At 35.9% G+C, this 21,827-nt stretch overlaps 1 protein-coding gene across 10 annotated transcripts in view; it reads right to left on the bottom strand.

Annotated features, from left to right (window-relative positions):
• The window catches only part of AGTPBP1 (ATP/GTP binding protein 1), a 65,852-nt gene that overhangs the window by 31,325 nt on the left and 12,700 nt on the right, over positions 1-21,827 (bottom strand). For all 10 annotated transcript variants that reach the window (XR_004237439.1, XR_004237440.1, XM_032095818.1 and 7 more), the window contains 15 exons: positions 16,885-17,015; positions 16,294-16,361; positions 15,954-16,017; positions 15,432-15,578; positions 15,040-15,171; positions 13,095-13,188; positions 11,423-11,460; positions 9,435-9,643; positions 8,857-9,034; positions 7,296-7,393; positions 6,204-6,320; positions 4,908-5,617; positions 1,372-1,455; positions 1,039-1,125; positions 803-951 (listed from right to left, as the gene is read on the bottom strand). Coding sequence is in view for 8 of the 10 variants with exons in the window: in XM_032095818.1 (XP_031951709.1) it covers positions 803-951; positions 1,039-1,125; positions 1,372-1,455; positions 4,908-5,617; positions 6,204-6,320; positions 7,296-7,393; positions 8,857-9,034; positions 9,435-9,643; positions 11,423-11,460; positions 13,095-13,188; positions 15,040-15,171; positions 15,432-15,578; positions 15,954-16,017; positions 16,294-16,361; positions 16,885-17,015 (2,306 nt within the window). In the remaining 2 variants the exon portion in view is untranslated. The remainder of the gene's footprint in view (positions 1-802; positions 952-1,038; positions 1,126-1,371; positions 1,456-4,907; positions 5,618-6,203; positions 6,321-7,295; positions 7,394-8,856; positions 9,035-9,434; positions 9,644-11,422; positions 11,461-13,094; positions 13,189-15,039; positions 15,172-15,431; positions 15,579-15,953; positions 16,018-16,293; positions 16,362-16,884; positions 17,016-21,827) is intronic.

Raw genomic sequence — 21,827 nt, 5'->3', positions numbered from 1 at the left:
AAATCTAGGCTGACTGATGAAGATTAATAAGTAAGTTGAAAGCATCTTATTACTGGTCAAACTACCTGGTATTCTGCGACTTTATCAATGTGGATGAAAGTTTATGACAAAGGAGAACATAACACTACAAAATTACTTCAAACAAGAGTTTGAAGCTGGGGGCGGGAGAAGAAATTTCTTCCTTCTTAAAGGACAAATGTCAGAATATACATCAAGAAAAAAATGAATGGTTTTAAGCTTAATGACACACACTACATACACACTCCCAGACAAGCAGAAGAAAGGTAATTTCAGTAAGCCCTTTGTAAACCTTCAAATGAGGCACACACTGCAAACGCTACTTACTAGAGACAGCAATGGTCACTTATGAACCCCAGCATTTTACACTTATTTTTCCCTGCCATCAATAAGACAAAACTTTTTTGGAATGTCTCCACTTACTTTCACATTTACCCCCATGCAGAAATGGATTAATGATGACAACCATCATTATTTTTGATCTGTGTGAATCAACAGGCTTTGATTGTCCTCTCCTGCCCAATGGTCCTAAGACGATTTTAGTTGCAGTAACCAGTAAATTTCTTCCGTTTTGGCCTCACTTACAACAAAACCTTGGCTTAAGATGCATTTCTTCTTTTTAACTAGAGCTATCAAAACATTTTCCAGCAGTTCTATTAAAATAAAGAATTTAAACTGACAACAAGAATACTTCTAATCCTGTGGAGGATTAGTACAGTATACAGTTGTCTAGTACAGGTATTGTTTACATATTTCTTCTCAAAGTATGGGAAACGTATCTTACCATAGTTGAACTGACTGTTTGACTTTTCACAGTTGATGATGTTAAACCGGTAACCAATGCCAGTTTTCATTCCACTGACTTCAAAGTAAAACCACTGATGATAATGATTGCTATTTATATCTGAGTTCAGAATCAGATCATACTCATTTCTGAAAATTAAAAAAAAAAAAATCAGTAATTTTAAGAAGCAGAAATAAAAGGCCTAAACTGTGAAAAGAAGAGTTGAAATATCTTACTTTCTGATCTGAATAACTTTGCGCAGGTTTCCAGACTCAAATTTGGAATTAAACTTCAAAACATCTGCCTCCTCTGGTACTGAACAACTATGAGGAGAAAAAGGCACCAAAATGAATAAAACAAACTTAGCTAAACCAAATAGCTTTTAGTCCTCACTTGGCAATTCAGAAACTATTTCAATCCTTCCTCTAAATACAACCTGGATAGCAGAAACACTGTTATGTCAGATGAAACTTCCGATGAATTCTGTTGTAAACATTATAAATCACAGAGCAAGTAGAACTGGTTTAGAGTGTTCGTTGAATACTGTTTACAGAAAGGTAAAAACTTACCTCAAATTATCGAGGTCATACACAACTCTATCTATAATGTCATTTTGATAAATCAGCCTTTCAATATCTTGACATATTTTTGTTCTAAAAAAAAAAAAAGCAGAGTTCTCATTTAAATTATCACTTACTGTTTCACATCACAAAAGCGGAATTCCCACATACAAGAAAACTAAAAGTTGACATGAAGACAGTGGGACAGTTCAGAGAGACTGCAGCTTCACCCTCACTTATGTGTGCAAAGTCAAGGTGTACTTAAGTTTAAACACCTGCATTCACAAGTGACTGAATCCAATATTTATATGTGAGGGAATTGAGTTTTCATGCACACAATTCACTGGGTTTTACCTTAAGGAAAAAAGTGCCATTTCATACTTTATAATAGAAGCAGAAATTACTCAAACATTACTTATGTTAATGCTTTAATCCAGGACAACACTTGATAACATTAGTAACCTATATGAATCCTACCATAACCAAAATTAACGTACAGTGAGTGTTAGTGAACTAGCTTTTCACCTCTGGAGACCTAGGTTCATTTACTGACTACGTAACAAATAAGAAAGAACTTGGTGATGTCAGCCAAATGTCAGGGGTATGCTTATCCAGATCATAAAACCATTGCACAAGTGGCAGTATCTAGGTCCTGGCTTAGAAAAGTAAGAATGTGTTGCAGTTCAAGAATGAAATATAGTGGCAGAGCTGTGTGGAAAAGCTTGCACAGCACCTGCAGTAAGAAGAAAAGGAGGCAGATTAACAACGAAGAATACAGAAACAGAATGCTAAAGTACATTCAGGTTGGAAATTCTCAATACAACCAAAATAAATACTGTTAACAAATGAGAAAGAGAACGTAAGTGCATAACTCTAGCACCTCTTATTAAATTGAAATTAACTGAAAAAGAAAAGAAATCACAAGTCCAATGTACTGACAATATTGTGACAAGGCTGACTCACCACAATCCATGTTAATAGGTTCAGCTCAGGACAGGATTACAGATTTTTGATCTTACACTTGATCTTAGAGAACTCATTAGATCCTAGCATCTCTCAGCTCTAAAAAGCCATTAATACTTCCTATTATCATAGGAGTTTTGCCAAGACAAAATCCATCAATAAAAATCCATAAGTATTTTATAAATAATAATGGCATTTAAATACCATTACAATAACCAGTGTAGATGAAAGCAAAGAAGAAATACTATTCAAGATGCTCATGAGATGGAAAAGTAGTAGCAGACATTTTCACATTCCAAAAAATAAAGATAAGATATTTCAAGAAAATTGAAGGGAAAAAAAAATCTAGAACCAACACTGTTGATGTGAGCCCTGTGCTTAGAGGTTACTTCTTTGTGGATCCTGACGATTAAAAAATACTAAAGTGTACAGAAAAAAATACCAACCCAACTAAATTTTTAAGGAATAGATGAAAGTAGTATTTAAGCCCAAATTTATACGGTATTTTACTATATCATATTTTCTTCCTAAAAAGATAGAGTAGTTTAAAACACTTCAGCTATTATCAATTTCATTTATCCAAATAATAATAAATTGGTGAGACATTCAGTGATAATTACATGCTACTAAACTTAAAAGAGAAAGAAAAAGCACTCCAAAGCATAATTTCAAAAAAATTGCATCTCCTGGCACATTGCAAGACTAAAAAAAAAACCAAACCCCACATTGTTCTAATAAAAGTAAGAAGAAAATCCACTAAATCACACCTTAGATCCGACACAGTATTTTATCAAATTACATGGATGGGTTAAAGCAACCATTTGTTTTCTAAATAAGACTTACCCAATGAGCAGTAACTAAGTGCTTACATTACAGAGAACGTAAATCACACTGAATATCAAAAGACTTTGGACACAGCTTTGCAAAAGGGTTTAAAGCTTTTCCATGTCCCCTACCAAATTAATTTTTACACTCTCCTATAAACGATGAAACTGTAAAAAGATTAAGCCATTTTTTAATAAGTTCCTTTCTCAGAAGTTTGTCATGTTGCAGTAACAAAACTGAGACATTTGTAGAAAACTGAATTCTTTATAACAGTGTACATCTTAAAAATGTGATGCAGGACTTTTGATTCAAGTTTAGCAATATTATCTGGTATTTCATTCTTGTTCACACAAGACTTCAAAAAGTTACTTGCAACATAAAAAATACAATAAAAATAAAGCATTTTAAAGTTAAAATATACCCTAAAATGATCTTCATGGTCTATAAATCATGTATAATCACAGGAAGTTTATTTTTCCAGTCATTTATATCTAACAAGGAGCACTGGAATGACAAATTGTATCTGACTTCACTCAGTTTTATTCAGGAAAATTCAGAATTATTAATTACAACAGAAAAATACAAAAGTATTTGCAAGATTTTCTTAGAATACAGTTCTTAGGTGATTCCCAGCTCAAGACTACCTCCCTTCTAAATCAGCTGAATCTATCTAATAAATAACCTGCTAGGGAAGATTCTCCTCCTTCGAAACTGAATAATATATTCATGATGTCATTAGTGTTTCAGCACTTGTCATTTCACTACAAAGATCACTTTTTCACGACTTGTGTGAAAGGATTTAAAGTCAGCTGCCTAAGGACATTTAATCCACTTAATCTCTTAATCATTTTAATATCTAAATATAAATATGAAGAAACTCATTAAGTTGGTTACAGTTACAAGTAGAAAGGTGAAGGCATTCAATCTCAGAATGAGGCAAGTGGCGAGGTCTCATAGCTACTATTACATGTTCTCCTACTGTACTCACATGTCTCTACAGTAACTTACTATGTATATGAGCCAGTTCTTCATACCACTTCTGCAAATTATTCTTAAGAATCTCATCACTCTTCACCATCTTCCAGTATCTCTCAAAGAAATAAAAGGGTGTGCTGATGTGTGTTTGTTGTATGTCATCCTGCAGGACCCAACACAAACTGCATCGTCTGCATTTGTTACCTCTAAATTCTCTTATAATGTGAACACTAAAGCCAAACACTTTAGCGCATTAATTTTTTAACTTTTTCCACTATGTTTCCCTGAAAGATAGATTTTTTTAGTACAACAGGGAAAAGAACTGAAGAATCGCTGAATTATTAACTGTCCTATCTTTGCTCCTTTCAGGTCTTAGCATTCAGGTGTGGATTTTTTTGTTTTGTTTGGTGGTGGGGTTTTGTAGGATGGTTTGTTAATTTTGCAAACTACAAAATTTACATGGGAAATGGTGGGAAGGCAGAAAAGGATCACATAAATTGAATTTCATATTTAGAAACTGAATTCCAGAATTAGCAATTACAGAATCAGATTGTGCTGTTATGGCTCTGCCCTGATCAATGCCTACTCACCCATCTTCAAACTGCTTTTCATTGGAAACAGTTTTAGATGACAAAGCAGGCATTGTAACATAGCTTCTGAACCACAGAATCACAGAATAGTTAGGGTTGGATGGGACCTCTGGAGATCATCAGGTTAATCTCATCCTAAACACTGTTTCTCAAAGGAATAAAAACAACCAAAAAAGGAGTATGGTGACTCACCTCTGCACCCCATATGGCCTTTCCAGAATAGGTTCCTTAAATGGGGGTGGAATATGGCCAAAATAATCTGGATAAGCCACTTCTGAATATTCTGGAATAGACTTTGTGCTCTTCACCATTTCAATATAAAGATCACAGTCATGAACTGGTGATACATCAGAAACTTCAAGCATGACATGTTCCCCTGATGAACTAGATCTGGAATCCTCCTCCTCTGAATCCACTCCAGTGCAGCAGAGTTTTCCCAGCTGGACAGATGATCCTTCAAAGAGGCTACCTCCACAGGGTGAAACATGCTCAGAGGCTTTACTACAAGCAAGTGTGGTAAGGCTAGCTTTGCTTTCCTTCTTTACTACACACCCTGCATCATAATACTGGTCATTTTTTGCACTGTTCTGGAGACTGATTCTGTCCAAGCCTTTCACAATTTCTTGGCTTAGACACTGGCATGATGGAAGCACGTTTCTTTGATCATTTTGCTGATGTAAACTACTATCTTTTGTGGTATCTTTCTTTGGTAGTTCCAGAAACACTGGCCTTCTATTGTATTCCTCTGTCAATAAAGGATTGCTCTCCTTCGAAGCAACTCCATTTGTTGCCGGGTTTGCTTCAGCAGAGTGCTCCTCACTGGCTGTAGGAACAACAATAGGTCCACTCAAATTCGCATCAGGTACAAAAGGCTTTGGTTCCTTCGAAACTAAGTCCCATTCCTTAAAAAACAAAGGTAAAAAAATAATTTTAAAAATTAGTAATAAAAAAGGTAAACAGTTCCCAAGTCTCATGTACATTAGAAACATTTCTCTTTCCTTGTTTCAAATGTAATTGAAAAGGTGACAGCTATGCTATAAACCATCAGAGCAATGAAGTTTCATCTTTTACAAGAAGGCCTAAAAGCAATAAACAAGCAGTTCATTAACAACAAAGTATAAAGTCAATGCAGTTGCCCAGATATTTTAACTACCTATATTAAGCAGGTGCGCAGCACGTAAGTAGATGCCTAATACAATGAAGTCCTCTCAGAAATCTCATGTCTTTCTTGACTATTTTACTTTCTGCTGTGTGCAATAATCAGACACCAGAAACAAAGTTTTCCTTTACATGTGCCCACAGCACCCCCTTCTCAGTTAGACTGAAGCAATCGTTAACACCTAGCTGAATAACCTCCCATATGTAGGTCCAGAACGGCAGACCCATGTTTCTTGGCTTGAGGAACAATCCACCCAAAAAAGAACACCACAGTATATTCCAGAGTCCACCTGACACAACCAGAAATGTTCTGGGAATTGTAGACTTTACCTGAAAGTTTTCTGAAAGTTCTGGGAAAAATTGCTCATACATTTTCAGTTCTTCTATGGATCTTCCCAATTCCTGTCTAGGTTTCAGTTTATTAATATCAGTCTCAATATCATCATTCTGAAAGATCACCAGAACAAATTAATCTTGTATCCAAAATTAATGAACTTCTACAACATTAATCTGAAACATTAACCTTTTTTCTGGACACAGGCATGCTTTGAAAGATAAACACCCCTATTTTAAAATTAGCTGAACTGCAGCTTTCACTATGAACATTTAAACTGCTGAGTATTATTAGTATGCCTAAGCTGCCATTTCAACAGAAATATTACAAACATCTCCATTTTCTTGCTTTCATCCAAACTTATTATACACTGACATCAGACTTTACATGAAATCTGTGTATATTCCCACTACTGGAACCTGGAATGTAGAGATCTCATCTGACTGCAGTGACAATGCAATACTGCTTCTATGGAAGATAATCCCTCCATCAGGGCTCACAAGACCCTTGAATAAAGTATCTTTTTCCAGTTCATGGACAGACAATCAATTAACTCCTAAATACATGTAACATAAAAATACAGAATAAGGCAGTTGTGACCAAATATCCATCCATGTCTCAGCAGGCAGATGGCAAACAGGAGAATACCTTCCCAAAGTGGTACAACAGTGAGAGGTATGGTGTCTACCTCTACAGTTGGCTGAACTTCAAGTTACCTTGCTGAAACACTGATCTAGTCAATCCCAGTCCAGAATGCTGGAAAAAGTTACAGCAGCTCCTACATATGGACCAGTTGATGTAAGAAAAGCAGGCTGAGAGAAATGCAAGTGGGAACAGAACACTGCTAAAGGAGTCTGCAGTTCTGTTGCCCTGCACTCCAGATACATCAAGTGTGAAGCAAACAGATTTTGCTAAAAATCCTGAAGCAATATGAACAAGAACAGTTCATATTTTCAAGCAGTACCCACCTTCTTTATGTTTCAGAAGCTTTTTCTATTTTAGAAATTGCCCTGAAAACCTCCTTGAACTGCTTTTAACACTTAAAATGCATTTATTTACATGATTCAATTAATTTTGTCTCTACCAACCTTAAAATGTTGGTCCTTGTCATCATCATTTTCAGTTTCAATTTCTGACTCAGTTTCAGCATCATCGTTATCATCACTTTCATCTACTACATCATCCACTACAATACAAAAAAGTTTGGTAAGCAGATTATACACTTAATCCAATTATACATGCTCGAAGAAGATTTTCTTCATTCTGAGTTTATTTTCTTTTTTGCTTACCCCTTGAAAAAAATGTGAAAACCAACTAGTAAACTAGTGCTGGGGGTTTTGTTAAGTTTTCTCATAGTGTTTTCCATGTAGGAAATTTGCTGATTGTCACTAAAAGGCTCACTCAGAGGCCTATAAATTATGCTGATTTTCTTGTATACTCAGAATGACTACATGTACTGCTTTTAAAATACTGACTATACAAGATTATACTTTTAATAAACCCAGACCTCTACCCACCCCCCCACATTCTACATCTTTTAATACAGAACTTTATCCTGTATCCTATGTATCCTATTTCCTTAGATTTTTCACTTCTTTTTATAACAGATAAGAAGTCTACCAGAAAACCATTATTTTAGTGAATTAATAACTATTTTTTGAATTTTGAATTAAAACATTATTATTGAACTAATATCATTAGTTCAGCAAACTAGGAAGTTTCTAAACAGGTATTATAGGGTACCATCTACTGTATTAAGCAGAGACTTAATTTCTGTGGATTTTGAAACACACTTCTAAATCTATTTTCTACTGTGAAGACAAAACATAAAAAAATTTTTAACTCCTGGAGTCTGACCCACATGAACCCCAGTAGGATATCTTACTTCTCTCAGACTATGATAACATTTTGTTTCAGGAGATATTGTGAATAAAAGACAAGCTGACTTTGCCTCCTCATTTTAGAGTAACTTTCTGACAGCAACTTCATTAGTTGCTTGCCAGGTCTGAATCTGTTTCACCATATCTGAATATGTTTTAATTATCTGAAAATAATGAAAGGTGTTCACAATGGGATGAATTGATTTCCTACAAAGAACCATATAAATGCTTTGCAGTACAGTGTTTCCTAGGAGACTGCAACAGTCCAAGAAAGCAGCTCTACTTTCTCATCATGCAACTGAAGGAATAAGCACAATAATATAAAAAAGCCGGTGCTTCAAATGGCACACACTAATCTAAATTCACCACATCCTGACTTATCAGAGCAACAGAAAGAAAGAAAGGAATACATGCTCCTGTAAAACAGGATGTACACTACAGCATATTTCACATAGGAGAATGTATATGCTACATGAGCTGAAAGGAGAGACTACTTAATTTTGTATACAGCCTATGCTTTAGACTTCAGAGTTTGGTGAACATCACCTTTTAGTCCTCATTTTCTTTTTTATTTTATAACCACATATGTCTGGACAAAATTTCTATCACTTTAAACTTAACATTAGAAATTGGTGCTCCACACCAACAGTCACAGACCATTTGCTAGGTGAGAAGAGTCCTTTTAGCAGAGAACACAAATAAGTGCAACTGATTCCACCTTCCATAAAGCAACATTAGACACACTCAAAGTACTAAAAAATCACTGTACCATCAGGAGGCAAATTGTACAGCTGAGCCACAGGACCACTGGCAGGAATAACTGGGAGTTGGAAATGGAAAGCACTTTTAATAGTTGGTAAAGGAAGACGATTTTTGGGAAAACATTTTCTCATTATTAGGCTGGATGTATTGACAAGAGGATCAAGAGTTCTTACTGCAAGGCACTCCTGTTAACAGGAAAATAAAGAAAAGTATTTCTCAAACTAAAAGTCGAACTACATTTATTTACAAAACATTTGGTTCGTGTCTTCTTTGAAGGACAGTAAAACTTCTACCAACACAAATTCACCTTTTTTAAAAATCCAAACTTCAAAATGAAATGGCATTTTCACCCCCTCTTTTTTAAAACTAAGTTCACCTGGCCCTCCCAGAGATAGATACAGCAAATTAACAGCAAATACAAATTTAGTTCTGTACTATTTCATTGTTTCAGTCTGGTACAGAATATAATCCTTGCTCTATAATAAGGAATGACCATGAATCTCATAAAATAAATATGACAAACTTGAGGTCATAGCCAAAGAGGCAAAAACAACAACATAAAAAAACCAACCAGGATAAACTTACCTGTGAAGTGTTGTAAAGAATTTTCATCCCACTGGCATCAATAAACGCTTTTCTTCCCAGTTTGATGTTTGTAATACTTTTAATGCACTGTAACACTCCTTTACGTATCAGCATGTATCTGTGTCGACTATCATGACCGTGCCAATCAACATAAATCGTTAAAAGCACTTGCACATATCCTCTGTCTACTGCTCTCCTGGCATTTGTTTCTTTGCAAAAAAAGTTAGGAAAGAAAATTAAAATTGCCCAGTGACTTACAATATTACTTTCAAATAATACTTTCAATGTTTAAATTATTCTTTTTATCCAAGTAACTGAATTGTTTCAGTTCGAGTAGTATTTTAGCAGAGTTTTACGTCAGCCTGAACAGAAATGACTGGATAACTGAGACCAGTAGTCTAAATTTCATTCGTAGAACATTTCATGTAATTTTCGTGGTCTACTAGAAGAACAGCATGCATTACACTTAAAAGTAAATTGTAAGATGCTGTCATCCAGTAAATTAAAAAACAAAAGTGTTTCTACAAAGCATTTCTATCACTATTCGCACACACTGTGTAGATACAAGATTTGAAACAAACTTCTTTTCACTTGCAATCCATACAGTTTTACATCTATCACTCAAATTTCATAAGCTGAAAATACTTCTACCCCAAATACTGGGTAATCAGTATGACAACTGGAATATATAACAGATTAATGTCATTATGAAAATATTTACTTATTTAAGTGTATGAAGTTACAAGTCAAAACCACTAAGGAGAAGACCTCCCTAAATAAATGCACAAGACCTCCTGTTCTAAAGACACACCTTTTAAACATTTCGTTTTCCTCCCCAGTATTAAAGTTTAACTTCCAGTTTACAGAAGAGAATACTGACAACTATCTGGAAATATTTCTTTCCCTAAACTTCCCAAGGAGAAACTGCAAAATTCGTAAATACACAAACCTGTAAGACCAAGGTATCACACTGAATAAACATGAATAAACTCAGCACCCTGTGACAGTCAGTACAGAAATTTCCCACCATTTGTGTGAAATGGTTTTCTGCAAAACTAGTCACACTGTCGTGGTATCCCGCAGTGGTATGGAGGAGAAGAGAGATCCAGCAGGCAGGAATTGTGCAGCAAGATTCATTTATTTAATTACTTTACAACTCTTTTATAGACTTTTTCCTGCATAGTCTAATTGGTCAAAGGATCAGCCACCCCTTGGGGTGGTTGGCTAAAATCCTAAAACATCCGTTGTCAAAGTATTTTTCTACTGTACCATAAACAAGGCTTTGCAAGGTCACAGGTGTTCATAGCTTATAGAACTCTGCTAATATCTTCCGTGAGAGAGAAAAGTATCTCATGGGAGTGGAAAGAAGCAAGAGAAATTCTTGCTAGCCACATATTTGTATCCACAGTCATACCACAATTCTTATCCAACGCCACTAAAACTACTAGGAATGCTGTCACTTTAATACAAGTATTTGGAGAAAATTAGTTAATTCCTTGCTAGTTACAATGCTGGTTCAAAATCTGAAAAGATGACATTTGTGAGGATCAATTCTTGCTGGCTGAGACAGTTGATGTCTGGAAACACACCACTGGTTTTTAATTCCACTTCATGAGCATCACTGACAGACTTGTTGCCAGGACCCAAGCCCTAATTACTCAGGAAGGTACTGAAGAATACCTGTATTCTCCCTAGCAATCCAACAGATATTTTCAGATATATGTGTGAAAAAGAGGCACAGGAGTTAAGCTATAGACATCCATTACTGAAGGGCTGAGGTGGGTGAATGTAAAAATGTATTTCTCCACCTTGGATCCAGATCTGTTCTGCAGAAGCAGTGCAGCCTTTCCAGATGAAACTTATTTCTCGGTTTCCTAGCCTTATTTTTGTTTTGGCCACCAACTTAATGTTTAGTTTTACTCTGTCGATATATACACACACCCCCATATATAGCTCAAGTAGACAGTTTCTTGTAGTCAAACACTTACTTGATTTTAGCAAGGCAGCAAGTGTGTCTAAAGCAACCCTGTCAACATAACAAGAAAAGTCAAAACAGCAACCAACCAGCAAGCTTAATCTACAACACTGTAAAACTATACAAAATATTTACTGCTAACAGACTTACAAAGAGTCTAGCCTCATGTTTTCCTGGATGCACTGTAGCACAGACTTCACTTGTATATTTTACTTTACTAGAAGACTGTATATATCTCTGTTATATCTGAAGTCTGATGACAAAACTTAAAACTATCAGTGCAATGGCTATACAAACTTCCAGCTTTTGCAAAAATACTCTGATAACGTATGTTTATGACCAACACTCACTGGTTGTGATATTCTGAAATTAATGTCTTCGTTATCAGCAGAACAAGTACTTCCACAAAGTAAAGGATATTATTTTAGAAAACTGTAGGTCAATACCAGCAGTATATTAATATACTGAGAAGCAATACCCATCAATCTGTACTACAACACAAGACAGCGAGCATTTTTCCTGTACCCAAAGATTTTCTCTCAATTCAACTGTGCAACTACAAACATACATACTTTTTTTTCCCCACTTTGTGAAGATGGACTTGATGCACCTGATCTTAGACCATAAACAAGGATATCATGATTAGTCACATCATAGAATAGTACATTCATATGTGGAATTTTAGCTGGGCCTTAAAGGAGCAGGACATGTTTTTGGAACACTACTCCTGTGACCACAAATACCAGATTTTCTTTCACAAATACCAAACTATTTCTTTCGTAACTAAGTTAGAATATGCACAATATGAGATTATTACTTCACTAACCAGATGAAAAAACTAGTTTTCCGCAGGTATGTACTTCAAAAAGGTAAAGTATATAAGGAAAGGATTATCTTCAGTTACATCCACTTAGCTATTTTTTTTACTATAAATTCACCCCAAAAACCCAACCCTAATCAAAAAAAGACAACCAAACAAAAAAACCCAAAATCTACCACCACCAGAGTGAGACTCTAAAGTCATCACTTTCAGCTACACAGTGAATTTTAATTTTTTCAACACAATAGCCCACTAGAGAGATACTGATGGGGCTTCCTATTCTATGTTTTATGATCTTGCTCTGGTTGTCTATTTACTTTGCAGAAAAACAAAAAGAAAATTCTATTACCAAATAAAACAGACAGTGACACGCTAAAAGCACAAAGCAGATCACAGAATATGCTGAATTGGAAGGAACACACAAGGATCATCGGGTCCAATCCCTGTCCCTGCACAGCACCATCCCCAAGAGTCACACCACGTGCCTGAGGGCAGTGTCCAAATGCTCGTGAACTCTGTCAGGCTGGTGCTGTAGAAACAAACTGAAAAATGATGGGATTGTCTTGATCTGTTTGTTATGATTTGGAGTTAACCGCTGTACAGCTTCCATGCAGGAATATTAGAGGCAAAAAATAATGTATATTATTTTACCAGTACTGCAACTAGACATTCAAGTATTTTGTGTTACTCTACTGGGGGAAATTAAAATCTGTCATATTTGTGGTACTCCTTCCCATTTCCCTTCACTTTAACCTTCAAATATTAATTGCATTTGATTTCTCCAGTATTATTTTTCATTTACAAGTAAGTATTGAAAAAATGTACAAGGTTTTACCATATAGTATACTAAAGAAACCTTACTTACTTCATAAGGCTAGTGTTCTTTTTACTAAAAGGGCCAATGATCTTAAACAGCAGTTCTACTACTCCATTCTTTCCCAGAGATACTGCATTTACAGCTGGAAGTTAAAAGCAATCCATTTGAAGATAATGTAGTAAGAAATGCAAAAGAAAAAAGTCAATATACTCAAAACTAAAATTCACACAAGTTAATTCTGAAGTACAAAAAATTATAGACAATTTTGTCCTTTATGACATACAGTGACAAGCAGACACTGCTCTGCACGTAATTAGCATGACAATCCAATCCTGATAAAACTTGGAAAAGAACAAAACTTAATTATTACTTTACAAATAAAATCATGTACTGCTTCCAATGCGGGCTTCTGCTTTCTTTGTTACTAAGATACAAAACAAAAAGAATTTTCTTTATAGAAATTCACACTTTATTGGAACAGCAGGTTTTCTAAAATTCTAAAATAGGTTCTGTGACTTGCTACTATCCTTCAGTATTTGGACAAGCAGGTATATTCAACAGGACTTGAAATCCAAGAGTCTGCTATAAAATTCAAAAATTCGAATTGGTATAGCTTTCCTGAGCAACATGTTACGAATATATGCTCTTGGGAAAAAAAATTATAAAAAAAATCTATTTGAAAGGGAGCAAATGAAAAGAGATTATGCTAAGACCTATGTTAGAGAAATATGAACTTGAAGTATATGTTTGAAGTCCAACAGGCAACTGAAAATACAAACTGCTAAAACAGGCACAGAAATTCCATTCCTGACTGAGTTTAGCAATATGTACTCCTAACAAAGTAGGAAGAGAGCAGCTAAGAATTTACTTCAATATAATAAATACTGTTATTAGTGCAGAATTTAGTACATGAACCCAAGTGGCAATTTCATCATCATTAGCAGCAACATCATACCAGAATCTAAGTAAAGTTAGGACTTACTCTAATAATAACTGAAAACCAACTTTAAGAAGTACTACTCATCAGAATATTATGAACTACTAATTTTTCTATTTATAAGGAGTGAGGAATACAGAAAAATAGAATTGATCTAAGAAGAAGTCTAAGAATTAGAGACTCAGTCCCATTTTCAGGATCAAGGAAGTTTTCAGATAAGCCATGCAACTAATGTAACTATCTGTATTAAACTTTTCAGCTTAGAAGAATTTTACCTCATTATCAGACAGCTCAACAGAAATAAAGCTTCCACATTTTGAAAGTATTAGGGCTTTGTGAATTATAGCTGCTCATGTGAATGACCTGAAAACATAATCTTACAGATCACCAATTCAATTCTCTGGGGGGAACATGGCCACATTTTCAACTTCTTGCACTTAAATAAGAGGATATAACAACCATTTCGAGCTCAAATGAAAAAAATTAAGAGCATCTAACTGACAGTAGAGATACAGTAAGAACCACACTATTTTCATTAACTTCCTACTGCCAGCCCAAACAACTAGGCTCTTGTGGAAGAATATTAGCCCAAGAGTGGAGAGTGGAGCTCTTGAGCAAAAGGAGTAAGGAAAAGGTTAAATTAACAAGTAATTAGGTTAAATTAAAATATTTTCTGTGTGAACCAAGTTTTAAACTGGTAATAAAGAAATAACTAAAATACCAGAAACAAAAAACATGAGAATGAATAATAAAGAGAACAATTATTTAACTCTAACTCTTGCTTCTGCAAGAAAAATGTTACCATTTCTGGTTCAGAGCTTTAAACAACAGCATTTATGCAAATGAGATGGCTCGAAATTCCACACATCCAATAGCACTGGTTAAAAAAAATATTTTTATAGAATTAAGCATTTTGAGTATATAAAAAGAAAATTCTCAGAAAAAAAGTAGTTTAAATAACTAACATTAAACAAGCACTCAGAGTTGGTATTTAACCTCATCTAGATAAAAAGCTTTATTCACATAGGAAAGAAAATAATTTTCTGCAATACTTACAGTTGGTTGAATAAACTCTTAATACTTGAAGACATGGCAATACTAGCCTGAGGTTATGCAAATTCTGCTTCACTAAATTCAGTGATATGTTTAGGGCACCATTTATTCTTGCTTTCATGCCAATCTTCTTGTCTGACATCAAAGAAATACAAGACCAATCACACTAATTTTGAAAATTACTACTAAAAAAATAGAAGTTAAATGACTGAATTCCTTCTACTAATGTCAACTCTGCTAATCTACTTTTCACCATTCTTTCCTCCCCCCTAATTTACTCCTCCTTTTTCCTCTGCTCTACCAATTCTGAGTATGTTGATGCTTACACAATAACAGAAATTTTTTTTTTATTAAGTTTCACCTATAAAACTGTAATTCTTAAGCCATAATATCACCTTTTGGACCAATTTTTGCAAGAAGAGTGTGAAGAAGCACCATTAGTTCCTCATTTGGTGGAGAGTCTTTGCTAGCAGTCAAAAGCAGCTGTAACAAGATCTGTGTCCCTCCTTTGGTGACTATGACACTTGCTCTCCGACCACCACCTAGAAATTAAAATTGAACTGACATGTCTAAAGCCAAAGAACAACTAAATATCTAAGATAAGGTTATCATGAAGTTAGTCTTCAGAACAGCAATATTTTCTTTATATGTGACTGCACTATGCAAGGACATGCTGGACTTAGACTTATAGCAACACAGATTATTGTGTAGGATTATTAGAAAGGTAACTTCAGTCTTTAGATTCTTTTAATTCTGCATATAAATATGCTTCAGCAAACAACAACAAACAAAAGCCAAAATAATGATAATTTACAAAAAACCCAACAACAATAAAAAGTAACTAGCCAAAACAAAAAAAAAAATCTGAAAAAGTATGCATCAATACAATCATATATCACTCCTTAATAAAAACTTACCAACTGAGACTACCTCAATGAGAATATTCAATATATTTACAATAGTTTGATGATCTCTTGTATTCTGCAATAAAAAAGAGAGATCTGTGCTTAATATAGCAATTTAATACAATGGTTTAGATACTTAAAGCTAGGAGGATATCTAAATATAAATATAAGGGAGAAAAATTCACAAGTAGGTTACTTAAATCTATTCATTACAGACCAACACAAGTTTTGAAGGCTCCATAGGATAACAACATATTTCATAACACAAATATACTAATAAATATATACATTTCATAATGTCAAAATGCAAAACTGCTATTAACCCATAACTACAAAAACAAAAAGATTTTACCTCTAGGGTTGACAGGATAACTTCTATTCCAGTGGAGCCCTTAGAAGTCATCTCCTTCCTGGTTTTTTCTGTCAATGAGAAAAAGACCAATACTGGCTTGCGGAAAAAAAACACGTTATCATCTACAAATTGACAAGAGAATCTACACTGCAAATAATAAAAGCTATTAAAAACTGCATATATGTATATAAAACTAAGTAAAGACTCAAGCAATTTTAAAACTAATTTTTGTTTTCAATTGTTCAACAATCTTGTGATGGCCTAGGAAAAAAAACTGTAAAGAAAAACACCAGTAAGAAAGCTCCCTTCTAGATATTTCTACTTTTCATATATATATACACACAGACACATATACGTACAAAGTGAATTATTACTTACGTTACAGCTATTTAACAATACAAAATGGACTCAGCACTACCAATGCTATACTAGATCCATTAAACATAGTCTTAAACAAATGCTTCTAACAATCAGTGACAAAAACAGATGGATAACCAAGTTCACTAAGCAAAAACTGAAGTCCAGCAAGGGAGATACAGGAAGGAAGGGTCAAAACGGAAACTACTAAAACCACAAAGCTTAGATAATTACCTTGACTCTGAACCAGATGAAGGATCTTTGAGGTAACATATCTGGCACTGTCTGATGCTCCTAATACAGAGTCCAAATTGATCTTCTCCAGCTGTGACAGCAGGAATACAGTCCGAGAACTGGCAGAAACACTACAAGAAAGATATAATTTTTCCATCTAAATCAGAGGAAAAAAAGTCCTAACAACACAAACTTGATGCTAGAGGAATGGGTGTGGCTAATGCACTTCATATTTTATCTGTATTGGAAAACAGTCTTAATTCTCAATTCTGGCAAATTTACAGATTTTGCAAAGCCTGCACTGCAACAAACTAATTGTATGTAACAGCATCTCCAAGAGCAACTGTGAACAGGGAATCAGTTGCAGCAAGTAAAATGCAGCTATAGGTACGAATGCTGCTCATCTATGTCATCTACAATAACTTATATTTAATAACTTATGTTAAGTGACAGGATATCCTGTCGAACCTGCCATTCAAGGAAGAACTGGCTACCAACAGTCCAAAAGACTGCTGATCTCACAGGATGGCATTTCAGAAAAGGAAGAAAATAAAGTCATTCGTGATGTGAGCAAACTAGCACATACCAGCTGAAGAAAAAGAACACCATTTTGAAGAAAAAAAACTTAGGAAGGTTTCTAAAGTTACCATCCAAGTTTGGATTAATTTTGAATACAAGGGTCTTTTGGCCTGTTATCATGGGTTGATGCTGGCCACAGGTCACACACCCACCAAAGCAACTTACTCACTCCCCTCCACAGCTGTAAAGAGGAAAGAAATTTTAACAAAAGGTCCATGGGTTGAGATAAGGACTGGGAGAGATCACTCACCAAATACTGTCATGGGAAAAACAGGCTCAACTTAGAGATACGAAGTGAATTTATTACTGACAAAATCAGAGCAGGATAATGAGAAGTAAAACAAGCCCTAACAACACCTTCCCCCCTGCCTCCCTCCTTCCCAGTTCTACCTCCTACCCCAGCGGCACAGGGAGACAGCGAATGGGGGTTATGGTCAGTTCAGCACCTGAGGCTTCTCCCACTGCTCAGGGAGAGGAGTTCTTCCCCTGCTGCACCATGGGGTCCCTCCCACAGGAGACAGTTTCCATGAACTTCTCCAGTGTGAGTCCATCTCACAAGCAACAGCTCTCTGTGACCTGCTGCAGTGTGAGTCCATCCCACGGACAGCAGTCCTCCCAAAACTGCTGCAGTGTGGGTCACTCTTCCACAGGGTGCAGTCCTTCATAGACAGGCTGCTCCAGCTTGGGAGCAGGGCCCCTCTCTCCACAGGTCTTCCATGGAGTCACAGGCTCCTCTAGGCATTCACTGGCTCTGGTAGGTGGGTAGGTCTGTGCATCCCTGTGGATCCCCATGGGCTGCAGGGGCACAGCTGCCTCACCATGGGCTGCACCATGGGCTGCAGGGGAATCTAAGCTCTGGCACCTGGAGGATGTCTTCCTCCTCCCTCTCCACTGACCCTGGTGTCTGCAGAGTTGTTCCACTCCCATGTTCTCACTCCACTCTTCTCTGGCCTCAGTTAAAACTGTGCCACAACTTTTTTTTCTTTCTTCAATGTATTATCACAGGGGTGTAACCACCATTTCTAATTGGCCCCAACTTGGACAGCAGCATGTCTGTCTTTGGAGCCACCAGGGATTGGATCTGCTGGACACAGAGGAAGCTTCCAGTAGCTTCTCACAGAAACCACCCCTGCAGCCACACCCCTGCTACCAAAACCAGCAAGCAAACCCAGTATACCTGCCAACAAAAAATAGCCTTGAAAATGTGTTTTAGTGTAAGACGCCACTTCAATCCAGGCATACATATAGAGAGGTAGATTACAAAGAAAGAATTGCTCTAAGTATTTATAGTATTCTAAACAGAGTCAGCCTAGAAACTGTTTTATTTGTTCTCTACTTTAGATCATAACAATTATTCAGAATAGTTTTGAGATTCACATTCCCACATGACAGTAATTTTTAAACAGATGTTTAAATTTTTTTTTACAATTAAAACATCTTAATTGTAGTCATGCAATTAGCTACAAGAAATTGTGACGTCTGTGAATTAACTACCTTGGGTTTTCATTCCTAACATTAGAGTCCTACAATAATCACCAATAATTCATTTTACACACACATTGCTCTATCTATAATAAAACTAAAGTCTACAACACTAGTTTTATAAATATAGTCAGTTTTGTTTATAACAATAAGAAATTATTACCCCTTGATTTATATCTTACTTATGCGTAAAGGTTTCACATTTACAGCTAACTCGGCTAATACGTTAAAATCAAGGGAAAAAGGTAGCTGAGGGCAAAAGTTATACTGCCAAGAAAGCAAACGGATGTAAGAGCTGCACAAGAAGCTGCTTCCATCACTCTCACTTTTCCACACTGACATCTAAATGAGAAGCAGAGCCAAAAATCAATTTCAGATTACAGCTGATACTTACAAGCTGATACCAACAGGAATAAGAAATGGCTATATTAATTATAGCTCTTAACTATAAGTCATTTTATATAGTGAAGTAAGCATATCACCTTCTCAGCTATTTGCTAGACTTTGATCTCAAAGTACTTTTTTTAATCTAAATTAAATTTGTCTTGGGTGATGAAACATTAATTTCCTTGCGTAAGTAAAGCATAATCACTCCAATCCTTTCTCATCATCCAACACCAGGTGGAATAGTATGATCCCATTATTATTTGCATAAGCTTTGTTTTGCTTATTTCTCCTTCTCTGTTTATCCACTGAACTTTAAATGATCCAAAATTAACCCAAGATTGTAATGAAATCCATGAGCTATGTTGATCCAATACACAAATTGACCAATTTATATAGGATTATATCTTCACCAGTTCCACAACCAAAACAAGTAAGAGTCCAGCCAACCCACATATAAGCCAATGTGTAACAGAACTGCTGCTTCAACTTGTGTGTGTGCATATCACTTCCACTGTGGTATATCATTGGTCTCACAATGAAATTAATGTAGTTTGAAAGCTGAAAACAACTCAAAAAAGCAAAGTTGATGCTCAGGAATAATAACGACAAGTTTTTTTAAAAAAGTTTTTGCAAAGATAAAACTCATTTATAGGCATTAAAATGTCAGAGCAAACCTGATTTTTGATGGCTGCACCCTGGAAAATTCAAGAAACACTGACACATGGAAGCAATTTACCATGTACAAGAAACTGGCACCTAACATAATTTCTCCATAGTTAATAAAAGCTTGAAAAGGTTTAGGTAGGGTAAGTCATTCTCAGTACTGGGTGGTGTAACAACTTAAGTTCTAAGATTTATTGTTATAATCTCCTCTTGGGCAGAGAACTTCTATCAACAGCAATAAGTGCTTATTACAGCAAAGATATCTTTAGAAAGATATTCATCTTGTATAAAGTCTTCCAACATAAATACAGCTAACTATACTTCATGTCTTCAGCATACATAATAAAGCATCCTTGAAAATTAACACCAGCCAATGCTGAAATACAAACTAAAGTCTTGATTTCCTCTTAAGTTATGGCTGAGCTTTCCTCTTAAAACAAGAATTATAGTCTTATTTACCAATATTCTACACTAATATACATAGTGGTTATAGAACTTTTTGACAGTTTTCAATGCCTGCACCGTACAGCAAAAAGACCATAGGACAGGAATTACGGCAGCCAGCCAGACATAAAGGAGCAGCGTCAGTAATACTGCTGTGACCACCCATTTGACCTCAGAACAAAATGCAAGCCCAAGCTGTAATGAGACTCTCCCGTATTTGTAATGCAAACATGTATGTTTTGACCAATGAACCACTCAGCATCCAAATCTAGAAGACATTTCTCCAAAACAGAGCGGCACCACAGAATTCAGCATTTTAAATCCCACAACGAGAAACAGACAGAATTAACTCTGTTCTGTCAGAGGCATGTTTTCTCTCAAGCTGCTGATGTTGCAGAACCTCAAATGAATACCCTGAAGACTGTGGCCAGACTTTCATGGTTACCAGACACAGAGACACAGCAGGAGCTGAAGAGTCAGGAGGAACAGCTAAGACTTTCCCATGCTTGGACTGGGAAGGCTTAAAAGCCCAGGGGTTCCTTTGCTGGTGGTCACTCCTCAGAGACACCAGCTCAAGCTGTTTCTGTGTTACCGCACCATGAATAAATCGGTTTGGAGAATGAGACATCTGAGACTCTGCTAAGGGAAACCTGGGGTCAAACTGGTACAAATGCAATGCAGGCCACTCCCATGAATTCTGACTGGATATAATATAAATTTGAGTCATCACCCATCGAACTATGGGCTAACTATGGTTTCTACTCAGTCAAAAGCCATTGTCAGAAGGAATGAGATGATTCAGACTGACCTCACACACCGACATGCAGCTGTCCAGGTCTCCAGCTGCAGTGAGTGCCTGAGCTTGTCACTGATGCTGGAGGGCAACAGAGAGTATGAGACTACTTTTCCCACAAGATTTTCTTGTTACTAGGAGTAACATTTTTCACCCCATCCATTCTATAGCCTTCTCACAAGAGCACTCTGTAACTGAGGGGTACATAGAGTTTCTATTATCTTACTAAAAAACATGACTAAAGAGCACCAGGAGAAACTTCCTAACAGCATAAAAACTATTCTCTTCAGATCTGGATAAACACCAGAGCTGTTCCTCATGACACATATATGCCAAATCAGTCCTTGATGACCTTCAAAGATGATTCAATAACCAAAGGCAATCTCATTCTAACACTTTGTATCCCTTCAATTGAAAGGCTTTCATCCAGAAGCTTAATCTTGACATTTCTGGCACTTCTTGCTACAAATACAACTGGCCCTTATCCATTCCAGTGATGTATCTCTCTAAGCACAATATCTTGCACATATTCAAATATTGTTAACCGTTTTCTGCATTTCACAAGAGTATTTTGAAATAATTTGGTCCTTCAGTA

Source organism: Corvus moneduloides, chromosome Z (assembly GCF_009650955.1).
Source record: "Corvus moneduloides isolate bCorMon1 chromosome Z, bCorMon1.pri, whole genome shotgun sequence".
NCBI classification, from domain to species: Eukaryota; Metazoa; Chordata; class Aves; order Passeriformes; family Corvidae; genus Corvus; species Corvus moneduloides.
The sequence above is the reverse complement of the archived record's forward strand: the minus strand, read 5'-3'. Positions and strand labels throughout refer to the sequence as shown.